The sequence below is a fragment of the Cryptotermes secundus genome, unplaced genomic scaffold (genome assembly GCF_002891405.2).
Source record: "Cryptotermes secundus unplaced genomic scaffold, Csec_1.0 scaffold1534, whole genome shotgun sequence".
NCBI lineage: Eukaryota > Metazoa > Arthropoda > Insecta > Blattodea > Kalotermitidae > Cryptotermes > Cryptotermes secundus.
Window position 1 is genome coordinate 78,189 of NW_019718304.1, and position 13,048 is coordinate 91,236.

General features: G+C 44.7%; 1 protein-coding gene across 1 annotated transcript in view; it reads right to left on the bottom strand.

Moving 5' to 3' along the window:
• The window catches only part of LOC111861304, a gene marked incomplete at its 5' end in the record, with an annotated part of 26,487 nt that extends 18,265 nt beyond the window's left edge, over window positions 1-8,222 (bottom strand). The window contains 3 exons of the mRNA XM_033750323.1: window positions 2,013-2,234; window positions 3,763-4,160; window positions 7,934-8,222. Of these exons, the coding sequence (XP_033606214.1) occupies window positions 2,013-2,234; window positions 3,763-4,160; window positions 7,934-8,222 (909 nt within the window). The remainder of the gene's footprint in view (window positions 1-2,012; window positions 2,235-3,762; window positions 4,161-7,933) is intronic.
• Between the last annotated feature and the right edge of the window lie 4,826 nt (window positions 8,223-13,048).

A 13,048-nucleotide genomic window follows, 5' to 3' on the forward strand; every position in this document is an offset into this window, starting at 1 on the left:
AAGCACACATGCTAGGGAAACGTTAGGGAATCGCCCGTCTGTTTTGCTTGCCGGACCGCTGGCTAGAAGTCAGTGCGTATCCGGAAGGTCCTGCGACCGGCCATCTCGACACAGGTTTTCTTGGTTTTCCTCTGTCTTGTAAGCAAATGCTGAGATGGTTCCCAAATTCCAAGTTGCTACTGCATGCTTCTCATGCAGCCCTCCCGATTTAAATTCATCAAAATTACGGTCCCTTGCTGTCAAAATTACCAAAATTATACACGTAAACTCAAATTTTTGAAATTAAAAGCTCCGCGGCCCCTCTCTCTCAGCTCTCTCGAGTCGTTGCTTCTAATCATCTTAACGCCTACACTTTCACTTTACTCTTACCAGAAGGACGAGCGGGCAAAGCCTGGGAACCTTCTTAAATCGATGCTCTTTCTTTCTTTCTTTCTTCTTTCTCTTTCTCTCTCTCTCTAAAAAAAATTATGTGTTCCGTGTGGTTCTCACAATGAACAGCGACTGTTTCCCTAAACAGCATTAACCGGTTGGGTTCTGTAGCGGAGACGTAATGTGTTTCCTGTGAGGTACGAACTGGATTTTTAAATATTAAATAGAATGCCTGGGGTTATAACTGGGCCACCCTGTTCCTGGGGAATATAAATACGTGGAGCTGCCGCTCCAGGTTCTGAAATAATGACAGTTTCTTAACTGTTCGATGAATTATAATTCATCGATAATTATCTGCCTTTTCTGGAACCCAACTACGCCACTGGACTCTATGTTGAGGGAAGAGTCTCCAGCAGACATTCTTCCAGACAATTGGTTTCAGATTCCTTCAGGTTTTCATTTGTGTCATTAGTTTTTTTTTTTTTTTTTTTTNGGGCTGAAACGGCCGGTCTTTGGGGGTTCAAGTACAGGCAGTTGTATTATATATGTAATTCAGGCACGTAATTGCTCGAATGTACAAGCGAGTTCTACTTGAAACGAATGCAATCGAAAATACAACGCTCCACAGTTCAGTGTAAATCCTTCGTTGTCATGGTTACTGCGAAACAAGTGAAGGTTGCGTACTCTTGTCGTCACGATTGAAGTGTTTTCTTATTGGAGAAAATAATGAGGAAAGGATTTGGCGTGGACTCTAATGACTCTTCAAGAGTACCGTACTGTGTATTGCTCAAAGCAAGAACTGTGGAGCGAGAGAAAGGGCCATAGATAGGTAAGGGTTTTGCAACACGCAATAATGAAGTAACTGTTGGAAGCGCTTTTTCTGTGCCGTCTGTGTCGAGGCTATATAAGGGGGCCAACTCCCATTGCGGGATAGCCCTGAGACGGCAGTGAGAAGAGCAGGAGGTTGGTGTGAGATGGCCTCCAGCCTGCGATGACTTGAGCCCGGAAGCAGAGGAACGTCCGCCGTTGGAAGACGTTACCAAGCAACGCAGTGAAGAACGTGACTGAGAACACTTGTCTGTGTGTAATAGTAATCTGAAAGTGTAGTCAAGAGTTGTGTGTTAAAGTGTCCAATAAATCCGATTTCAGCTCGTAGGACAGGATGCAAGGCGGGAATTTTGTGTAGTCTGAAGTTATTAAGATTTTGAGAGCTGGTATGACTGGTTATTGGAGTCCATAGTGTCGAAGGTCAGACTGTCTTCTGTCTGTATGGGCTTTGAAGTTCTCACGAAAGACACTTGACGTCGCCCTTTTCCACAGCGTCCATACCGGCTCTGGGGCCCACTCAACCTCCTCTCCAAGGGGTACCGCTGGAGCTGTTTTCTCTGGGGCGTGAAACTCATACTCACCTCTATCTAGCGCTACTCCCCCCACACGTCTTCATGACGTAGTTCTTGATTAATTAAGCGCAGAGTCAAGCTTACCTTGCCTTACGCGTCTTTCTGGCGTCGCGTCTGATTAAACATCGGTACAAGTTTGCCCCACATAAAGTATTGGAGGGTGTAAGTGGGGTTTGAGCAAAGGGGAATGAAAAGCGTGGGGTTCTGGTGGGGGAGGTATGGATCGATTACTGCTACCCTTACTTGAACTTCCAGTTGAAATCCGTGTAGGGCTTGGGGCGGCGCGGGGTAGACGAAGGTGCCGTACGGGGAGCTCGTAAACTCGACAAGTAACTCCGGCCCACTCGACACTGCCTCTGGAACTGGCTCCCCCCCTCCACAGAACTTGAGCAGTATTGCGTCACGGGTCGTGTAACCGTCATACACTGTGACGTAATCCTGCACGTCATCACACTCCGACCACACCTGCAATGATGTTAATTCAGTTCGTGGGCGGTTACGCCGTGTGGGTGTTTCTGTGTGTTGCCAATCCCACTCACCCTAACCCGTTGTTTTATTAAATACAACATCCTGCATATACACAGAAATTCACCCAATCTTGAAAATGAAAGGAGTTTTTACCCCCTTAAGCCTCGATAACATCCTTCACATCTGCATAAGAAAGGAATCCGCCCATATGGAATACTTAACGAACCCGATGAGGCACCCCAGTGTGACATTTCTCCCAACTGGATCCCCCTAATCAGCAATGAGGTTCCCAACTCCCTGAGATCTGTGATGTTTTGCTCTCGAGAGTTCAGTTTTCGTCTCCAGATGACGCTAATGATAGGCTCAGAATGGTTTCACAAATTCTCCATTTAATTCTATGCATTGATTGCCATGGACCTGGTTTGTTGCAAAACATTTTCACCTACGTTTCTACTCGTGCATCCTTTATGGCAATTTTTAGTGCACATTTTCCTGTTATTTCCCTTCGACAGAGCCTGAGGGTATAACTGGGCCACCCTCTTCCTGGGGGATATAAATATAGGGACCTGGCCCTCCAAGTTGAGGGAGTCTAGAATTTGAGACAGTAAAATGTGACCATGAGTCCCGTGGGAGTCGGGCTTGAAAATAACTACGCTGGGGAGGACCTGCAGCAATTGTAAACTGCAGACTCATCCTCTCGTCGGAGAGGATGTTACATAAAGACCATGAAAGCAAGTATTCAGTTAAAATAAATTACTGGTCGTGAGTCTCAAGGGCCTTCTCGCCAAGACGAACTGATTGGCAGTGAACCGCTAGTCGTAAAGTAACTCTGACTCTGACATGGGTCATCCAGTGATTGAGGTTAGCTCTTTGTAAGGGATTCAACAGAGTAGGTGGCTCCCCCTCACCTGAGGACGGAAACATATCAAATATCCGAAACATTATATTATCTAGTTTTTAAAATACCTGCCAATGGTCAAAGTCCAAAATCCCAGATATTCTGACTCCACATAAGAACCCAGGACTGGAATTAAAGATGCTTTGTTGTGAGACACCCAATCGGTGTCATTTTTTACTTCCCACAATCCGTAACAAATGCCTTTAAAATATCTTTGTGGATGCGTCATCATCAGAAAGTGACGTAGATAATTACGTCATCATTAGAACATTATTAGGTTCTATTCTGAACACGTGATCGGAGCCCAAATCTGAACTCTCGTTGAAGACAGACGTTTCTTCCGTCAGAGGTGTCTTGTAAAAAGGTGTAACAACAGTAAATTCGCGAACAACGTTTCGGCGGAATATGTAGCATGCATCTTCAGGGTACACGTCTAACCTGCACAATGATGCATCACCTTCTAAAAATTTCCTAAATATCTGTCAGACAACACGGCGACACAAACTATAAACCAGTAATTATAGGGATATTTTACACTAAGACTGATACTGGAATGCAACCAGGCTCATGTCCCCGGTCCCCCTGACCTTAGGAATGCGTGGAAGTATGCCTCCACGGACCTCATACCTTGAGTTCCCTGCTGCGATGCTGCTGCTGCTGACTGCTTGGTCCGTATAAGGCAGATTGGCTGCGGATGGCTACGAGCTGGCCTTTAGGCTGTCGCACTGCAATCAGAGCCTGCTTGCCTTCGGGGACCTCGTGTTGTCTGACGGCGTAGTAGCAGGTCAGGTTTCGCGGGTAGATGCCGGGGAAGTTTGGCGACTGGAGGCGGCAGGCCTTGCGGTCACAGTCCGTGAACAACCTCGAGCAGTATGTGCCGGCCATCAGGTCCCCGAGGTCATACAGGGGCAGCGGCGTGGGGTTCACATCGGGAACCGGGGGCGCTGTCAACGTCGATGCACTTGCTGGAGGCGTCGGAGGCGGCGCCGTGCTTGTGTTCATGTAGACGCCAGTGTGTAGACTTCCTGCGCACAAAAGAGCGACACTGTAAAGTGCCGTTCAATAGCGCAGGCCGTTAGTCGCCGGCTTCCAACCGCGGCGGCCCGGGTTCGAGCCCAGGTCACGTCATGTGGGATTTATGGTGGACAAAGTGGTACTGGGGAAGGTTTTCTCTGATTACTTCAGTTTCCCCTTCCAATTCTCATTACAACGACTGCTCCACACTCATCATCTATCATCCTGAGCTGGTACACTAGGCCAGTTAGTGGCCGACGTACCATTCCAAGAAACTAAAAACAAAAAAGCAAATGCATGGAACGGAACGGGTGCGCGTAGCGGTAACCTTCTGAACTCATATTCGGGAGGCGCTCTGTTCGAATCTTGACCAAGATACCGGTTATCTGAATGAAGTTTTTCGTGGTTTTCTTCAATTCCTTCAGGTAATTTCTGGGATGTCAGCTCGTTATACCGCGGTCTCTTCCTTCCGAACCCTTTCCGAACCATCATTCATGAGTCATCCTACCACTCGACGCCGTACCGTGTGGCTACAGAGTCCTGCTTCAGAAGCTGACCGTCACTCAGATGGCCAAGAAACAACCCCCTCCCCGAAGATTCACTTACGTGTTCACGAGAGCGCGACACTGGACCAGTTAAATCCAGACGCATCCTCAGGCACCGTTTAGATGAAGATTCATCTCAATGTACTTCCATCTGTGCTTGATCTACCAACTGTTCTCTTCAGACTTTCAGACTAAATTTTTATATATATAACTCGTGTACCCCATGCGTGCTACACGTCCCTCCAATGTAATTCTTGTACAAGGTAGCTTAAGTTAAGCAACGCTGAAGTTGTCTCTATGATAATGGAGACATGTGGGGAGTGGAGGTATAACACCACACATTCATAATTTCGACACTAGATGGAGGTGAGTAGTTAGCTTCACGCCCCGGCCGCTTCCTGTCCATTGATAGAGCTTCCCCCAGGGGAAGATGGATGGACCCCAGTGCCTATCTGGAATAGTGGATTTGTCAGGAACCGAAACCCATTTTCACGGCCGACCAGTCAGTAGCCCAGTGACTACACTGACTGAGCTATCCCTGCTCCTCTGTGGGGAAACAGTAAAAACAAAAGGTCTCTTCTGAAAGTTCACACACACAAGAGCTAACAGAAAGGGTACACTCCGACCATTATTCTATGCTGAAGCTTTTCATACCAGATTTTGCTACAAAGCTTTTTGACCAGTAGAGCAACAAAGCTTTGAGTACCCCAGCCAATGGAGGCAGGACTATTCGCATTATACATTTCCTTTTTGCTGTAGTTCAACAGTGATGGACTGGGTAACAAACCGTGGGGTCCCATAGATCTGTGAGACGTCGAGATTGCCACATTTTCTAGACGATCGGCTCATAGATGGCGGTGAGGTTGTCAGCCTTACGCGCCGGCCTCTCTTTACCCCTAGGAAGATTCCTGGTACTCATTAGAAGCTGAGTCAACCCCCAGGGCTATAGTGCGGCTGGAAGGATTAGGTCAATTGAAAAATTCAGTGACCTCATCGGGAATCTAACCCGCGACCTTCCGGCTAGTAGCATAGCGTCTCAACCAACTACGCTACTCTGTGCCTCGAATTATTATTTTTTTCTTCCTAAATGATTAGGAAGGGAAAATAATTAACTCTGTACATATTATACCCACGTACGTTAGCTCAGTGGGAGATCTTTGGACTTGTACACAGCGGTTACATGGTCGTTGCCAATTGCAGTATTCCGCGTTTATGAGACCTCGGGGAAATATTTACAATTTCCGGTACGGTGCCCCGGAACGGCACACAACTGCGAGGTCCTGACGTCTGTGACTGTGAACAACACTGTATTCTGGCATACGACACCGTGTAGTTTAATATATTCTTACCAATGTTTCGGAGGGAAGTTCTGCCTCCATTTTCAGTTTAGAACCACGTGTTTACGATTTGCCATACTAATTTTGTGGTGTCAAATCCCAGAAGGCACTTTTCTTCACACCTAATTTCATGGCAAATTTTCAGTCATGCAACAGAATATCCATTGTTACGTAACAGTTTATTCAGCCTACACAAGGAGCCGGGATAGCTCAGTCGCTATAGTTGCTAGGTTAGTGACTGGATGGCCAAGTGATCGGGTTCAGATTTGCGAAATGGGGAAGAGTTTTGTATCTCCACAGCTTACAGACCTGCTCTGGGGCCCACCCAGCCTCCTGCCCAGTGGGTACCGGGGGCTCTTCAGAGCGACCGACATGTGAATCTCACCACTCATCTGCACTTAGTGACGAGGTTAGGAATACGTGGAGATATACATCCTTTCCCCTATACGCCTTAATATATTAATGCTTAATTGAGCGCAGGGACAATTTTACCCTACGCAGAACTTTTCTTTCCTTCCAAAGTAGGTCTTCGGTTGTCAATACACAGGCTGGCGCAGCGGTAAGTCTCAAGCCCCATATTCATGAGGCCCTAACTTTCAATCTCGCCTGCGAATCCGCCTATCGTGGTTTACCACAGTCCCTCCAGGAACGCGCCGGGATAGCACCGTAAATTACTCCACGACAGTTTCATTCCACATCTTTATCATTCATCGTTCATTAATCATCCTGCCAATCGCCGCCGTATAATCTGGGCTACTCACATTAGAATCCACCACCGAGGTGAATAATGAAGATGCAGTAAGCCCTCGCCAGGCCAGGTTAATTTTGGGAGTGGATAGGTCATCCGGATTAGTGAAGCAAAAGGCAAGCCCTAAAAGACAAGAAATAACGTAAACACAGATAAATGTAATGACATAAGTAGTGCTGATGAAAATAAATAAAAAATATCACTGTAGATTCTTAATTTAAAATCTCTAAAAAGAAGATAAATTTATTCGTCGACAGAAGACTCAGAAGTTGTACTTGTTCTTAACGTAATAATGCAGGTCTGAAGAAACTGTTAAGTTTTGTCTGAACAGACAAGTGACTCATCTGCCTTCCTAAATGCCACGCGTCATTTTTAAACTATATACCCAACCGTGAGCAGCATCCGGATTAGCGAGAGTTTACTCTCTCTCTCTCTTTCGTAAGGATCTGTCGCCCAGCCGCTACACGTGCGCAACACAGATATCATTCTGTACACATAAATAAGTTTTGTATGCGCGAGATTTATAATTGATACTTCTCAATTTCTGGTTACCATGGTAACGGACTGACGAGGGTCGGCTCGTTGCGGGATTAGAAGTTACATACTGGGTCATGAACGAACAGCATTTTTAGTGAATCTCGCTTATTCTGTGAGCACTGGTAACATTTTGGTGTGAATATGTGAAGCGCAGTACAGCATACGAATAATATGCGATTTATTCGTGGGAGATGGCGTTAAACCCAGGATTCGTCGTATCATTCGATAACATGTAGGCCTGGAAAGGAATAAGGGAGAAAGAGCTTCAACAGTAAGACAAACGGAGGCAACCCGCGATGAATTCTCCACGTATGTTGCAATAGTAATCAGCTGTAGACAAATCTCTATTGGATTTGAGGTTGATTACCGAAAATTAAAACATAGAAACAGATAAATATGATAAGTATGAAGTTTTTTGTCTTCACGGTGAACAAAATTCATGATGAGACCTTCTGAATTATGACACCGTATAGTCTAGTATGTCTTTAGCGATGTCTCCGAGGAAATACTGAATCAGTTTGTTTATTTTGAATATATAAGCAAGAAGGTTCTCCGATGGTGCCTCTGTACCAGACTATACGGCGTCATAACCCAGGAGATGTGGGAGAAGCACTGACCTGGTAACGATCCCCCGTATCTGACGATGGCCATGTCTCGAGGGAGCATCTTGTATCCCATCCGATAGTCGAAGTTGTACCCTGTCTGGTCTCGAGCAAGCCTCATAAGGCGCAGGGAGAGACTCACTGTGCGTGTCTCGCTGTAATAGAGAGCGGCGCCCCACGAGGTGCCACACCAGGAGCCCCCGACCACCGGCCGGTCCGCCTCCGTGATCTGGAGTGACCCGTCAGGACAGCCGTCGGCCGTGAACGATATGAATCTGCCCAGCGTGAAGCTGTCGAACGTGAGCTGGAAGCAGAGCAAGTCCGGTCAATGCGCATGACAGCTAGGCGTCCATTCATGTGAGGAGCGTTCGTCTGTGGCTTATCTCAGGAGGCTGGGGGAAGACTGCATAATGAGAAGCTTCGTAACTTGTACTCCTCTCCGGATATTAGAGTGAGTTGGGAAGGGCATGTAGCTTGCATGGGAGAAAGAGACGTGCATACAAATTTTTAATAGAAAAAACTTGAAGCAAGTCCCAGGCCCAGGTGGGAGGATAATACTGTCACGTGATGGAGTGACTATAGACAGAGCATGGATTGGTAATAGGATTTATTGAACTCAATCACTGTCATACACAGACTAGTGCTCTCAGTGTGTTACAGTCTCCCGTAGCCGTTGCTTGGTAATGGCTCAACGTTCCCTTTCCTCTGGATTCCCGAACTATCCCCAGCCTCAGCTGCCAGATTCTCTCAGCAAGTGCTCACAACTACTGAACTTCTGTTCTCTGACTAACTCACTGACTGACTGACTGACTCTACTGACTCATCTTGCTTATAACATCTCGACACCGATCTCGTAGAAAACACCGTTCCTCTGTTACAGTTGCTATGGAAACATGTTTGATCGCGGAGCCGTTACTTAGCAACTGCTGTTGTATGGTTGCTTAGTGGTTCTACATACCACAATAATAAAACAGATATTACAGAAATAAGATAGAAGAGCGGTGATTTGATTCATCTCTCTCAGGATAAGGACCAGTGGTAGGCTTTTGTGAATATGGCAATGAACCTACGGAGCACAAAATCCTGGGAATTTGAGTAGCAACTTGTAATTTCTCAAGAAGGGCCCCGTTTCATACAGTTAGGGATTTGACGACGCTGTGAATACGGTAAATATGTGGAAAGAAGCTACCGCGGAATAATTAGCGTTACTATCCTAGCAAATGCTTGGATGGGCCGAGAGAAACCATAGAAGTCCCCAGTCTGGGCAGTACGGGACAGGTATTACGCACAGAAGCGACAAAGACTAGGGTGTGAGGTTATTGTCACGTGTATGAGTGACTACAGACGGGGTTTGGATTGGGTATTGGATTTATTGACCGCTTGTACTTATGCACCACTCGGAACTACGCGTAATTACAACGCTATCGCTAATCTCCACAATTCACAGATCACCACAGCACCCTCTAAACCCTCTTCTAGCCTGCTGTATTTTCAATAACCGTTCCTTAGCAATGGCTTCTAATAATGGAGATTCTTCAGCTTCCTGCGCTCACGTCATTGCTGTTAGGCGAATATCCCGCAACTGAAATCTTGTCGACTTTCAACTAAACTACAGCGCCATCTCTTCTCAGCCTTCCTTGCAGAAATCAACAAAATTTTCTCTCACCAACCAACTACAAAAATACCCCGCATAATCGGGGTAATAGGTTCCGCCAATATCCCGGACTGTTTGAAACCGGACTAATCGCGGAACTAAATAATACAAAAAATGATAATTGGTTCAAAAAAATCTCCGTTTTTCGATAAATAAAACGCGATTAATGAATTCAAATGTCTTTATTAGAAATAAATTAAAAAATCATGTTTTTCGCAATTCATTTTTTATTCTCTAAAAATTGCAATAATAATGTCTGCACATTTTTCTTCTTTGGCCTTTTCTCTTCATACATTTCTTTGTAGCAACGAATTGCATTGTTTATCGTTCGGCGAATTGTAAGGCTACGTTCAATATTGGGATCAACTTCCATAATATGCTCTGACAAGGTTTCAACCATTCCAGTAATTTTTATAGTGTTCAGCTGTTATCTCTCGTGCAGGCACTTCAACACAGTCGTCGTTGTCTAAGCTGTCCTCCCGTTCTTCATAAGCCCCTTGTTCATCTATGTTAATAAGTGTTTCATTATCTAGTTCATTAGTGTTCGATTTGCTGCACTCAATTACGTTGACGGAATCTAACTCATTGAAACCAAGTTGCTGTCCAGTTTCCACTATGTTATTAGTGACTTCAGCAAAATGAGTTTCAAAACCAATTAAATCATTTGCACAATGTGGTATGATATGTTTCCATACTGCCCTCATATCGCTTGCCGTTAATTCGTGCCATGCTTCGCCTATATTTTCGATAACGTTCAGGATGTAGCTCTTCCAAAATTCCGTTAAAGTAGTGCTCTCCCCACCTCCTACAGAGATAGCTGTCAGAGCTCAAGAACGAACGACTCGAGCATAGGTACATACATACACAACGGGGAACCCCAGAAAAAACTGAAATATGTATCGTATCACATAACTTTAAAACCACATAAAGTAAACCGCACAAAAAAGACCTGACTGTATAAAGGGAAAAGCCGATCATTTATGTATTAAAAATAATTGTGTGTAGTAATTTTTTATAGTTTATTTTATTTTGCTCAATTAAAATTTAGTTTGTTTCGAAATTTTCAAACCGGACTGATCGAAGCCGGGCTATGCGAGGTATTCCTGTCTTCACTCAGCTGAACTGCACTCAGCCGGCTTGGGGTCCTCGCCATATAGCCTCTAGCGGACACAAGAGAAAACACCGTTATTCTATTATTGCGGGCTTGTTCGTTTCCGCGGACTCGTGTTTACTGAACCGTTGCTTAGGAAAGGGTATCATAACCCCGTTGTTCTATTGTTGCGTGCGTTACCAAACAGCGTCAGCTATTTACAGAGTCGTCTCTTAGCAACTGGTCTGTACGCCACGGTATGAACTGGATTCATCTGGCTCGAAGTAGATCCAGTGGCAGCCCACAAACGGCAGGGACACCCAACTCCGCTCTGTGCAGCTGTGTGCAGAAAGCATGCCGTCCTAGTGACGGTGTGTACTCTAGGGGTTGGTTATGTAATAATATTAGTTTGAAGGGAAGTAGATGGCATTAATGAAGCTCCAGTGGTTCTGTGGTTTGCTCTGCAGTATGGAAACATAGATGCATTGGAGGGCCTCGGAGACAAGTTAACGCTAGTAAGGTTCAGTTTGTGGACGTGAAGAGAAGAAATGTATAAGAGCATAAAGTCATTTTCGACTTCAGTATTAACGAAATTATATTAAAGTCGAAACAAATATAGTGTGATTATTTTTATCCTTATATCAACCATTATTATCATTGTTATTAAACATAAGAGAAACTGATAGGAATCATTCATAATAAATCAAAGTTCATGTGACATAACAAATGTCATCTTTTTAAATTGACACTCATGTCACAAAAGCTGATCTTAAATTGGAAATGTGAAGTTTTTCTTCGTGCTTAATTAAACACTGGAACAAATTTGCTTTTATATTGATCCTCGAAGCTGATATTCGTCTAAGTACTAAAGAATTCAGTCCGTACCTCACAAGAAACACGCTACATCTCCGCTACAAAGCCCAATCGGTTAATGCTATTTAGGGAAATAATCGCTGTTTAATGTGAGAACCATACGGAACATATAAATACACTGTGTGGGCAGAATGCAGAGTTCAGTTCGTACCTCACAGGAAACGCATTACGTCTCCGCTACAAAGCCCAACCTGTTAATGCAGTTTGGGGAAATAATCGCTGTTTATTATAAGAACCATACGGAACACATAAATACACTGTGTGGGCAGAATGCAGAATTCACTGAGTACCTCACAGGAAACACATTACGTCTACGCTACAAAGCCCAACCGGTTAATGCTGTTTAGGGAAACAGTCGCTGTTTATTGTGAGAACCATAAGGAGCGCATAAATACACTGTGTGGGCAGAATGCAGAGTTCAGTTCGTGCCTCACAGGAAACACATTACGTCTAGAATACAAAGGCCAACAGGTTAATCCTGTTTAGGGTAATAATTGCTGTTTATTGTGAGAAATATAAGGAACATACACTGTGTGGTTTATTGAAGCATGTGGTATATATAGTCACCATTTTCCCAAAGAAATTATCACCTGAGGTATTCCTTAGCCATGCACCGGATCGTAGGACTGTGGTCATTAAAATTTCAAGACGTGAATTATTTTCAAAATCTCACTCTTTTTATTCAAAATAGTCTCCTTCTGAATCAATACATAGCTGGAATCGATTGAAAAGTTTTCGAAAACAGTCACTGCACTCCTTTTGTGGAATCGCATTTAAAACTACGGTAGATTCCCTTAGATGTCCTGGATGGTGTCGGGAGGGTCTCCTTTCATCGCCAACTTAACTTTCAGGAACCACCAGAAATCTGCTGGAGCCAAATCTGGCGAATATGGAGGATGATCAAAAATCGCGCACGATCTTCGATTTGTGGGGTGGGGCATTGTCGTGGAGGAGCGACCAGGAACGTTGCTCTCGATATTCAGGTCAAAATCGAAAAATTCTCACTCACAAGCGATTGGGGACTCCGAGATAATAATCACAATTCACTGTTTCACCTTCTGGCAGAAATTCCTTGTGGATAATTCCTTTGGAATCGTAGAAAACGGTTAGCAGTGTCTTTACTCGACTCTTTTGCATGCGCTCAATCTTTGGTTTCGGCTCCTTTGGGCTCAACAACGCTGCACTCTGCCACTTTGTGAGAGGCTCATATTGAAACACCATGTCTCGTCACCAGTAACAATCGATTTGTAAATTTTGTATCACTTTGGGCCGACCGTAACATGTCTTTGCAGTGTTCCACTCTGGCATATTCTTCATAGCCTGACAGCGCGTGCGGTATAAACCGCACACAGACCTTCCGTTTTCCAAAATTCTCGTTCAAAATTTGATGCACAGTACTTTTTGGCATTCCCAAAAGCTCCTCGATGAGTCTTGCAGAAACACATCTGTCTGATGCAAGGATTTCGGTCACATTTTTCACATTTTCTTTAGTGCGAATTTTTCTCAGCTCTGA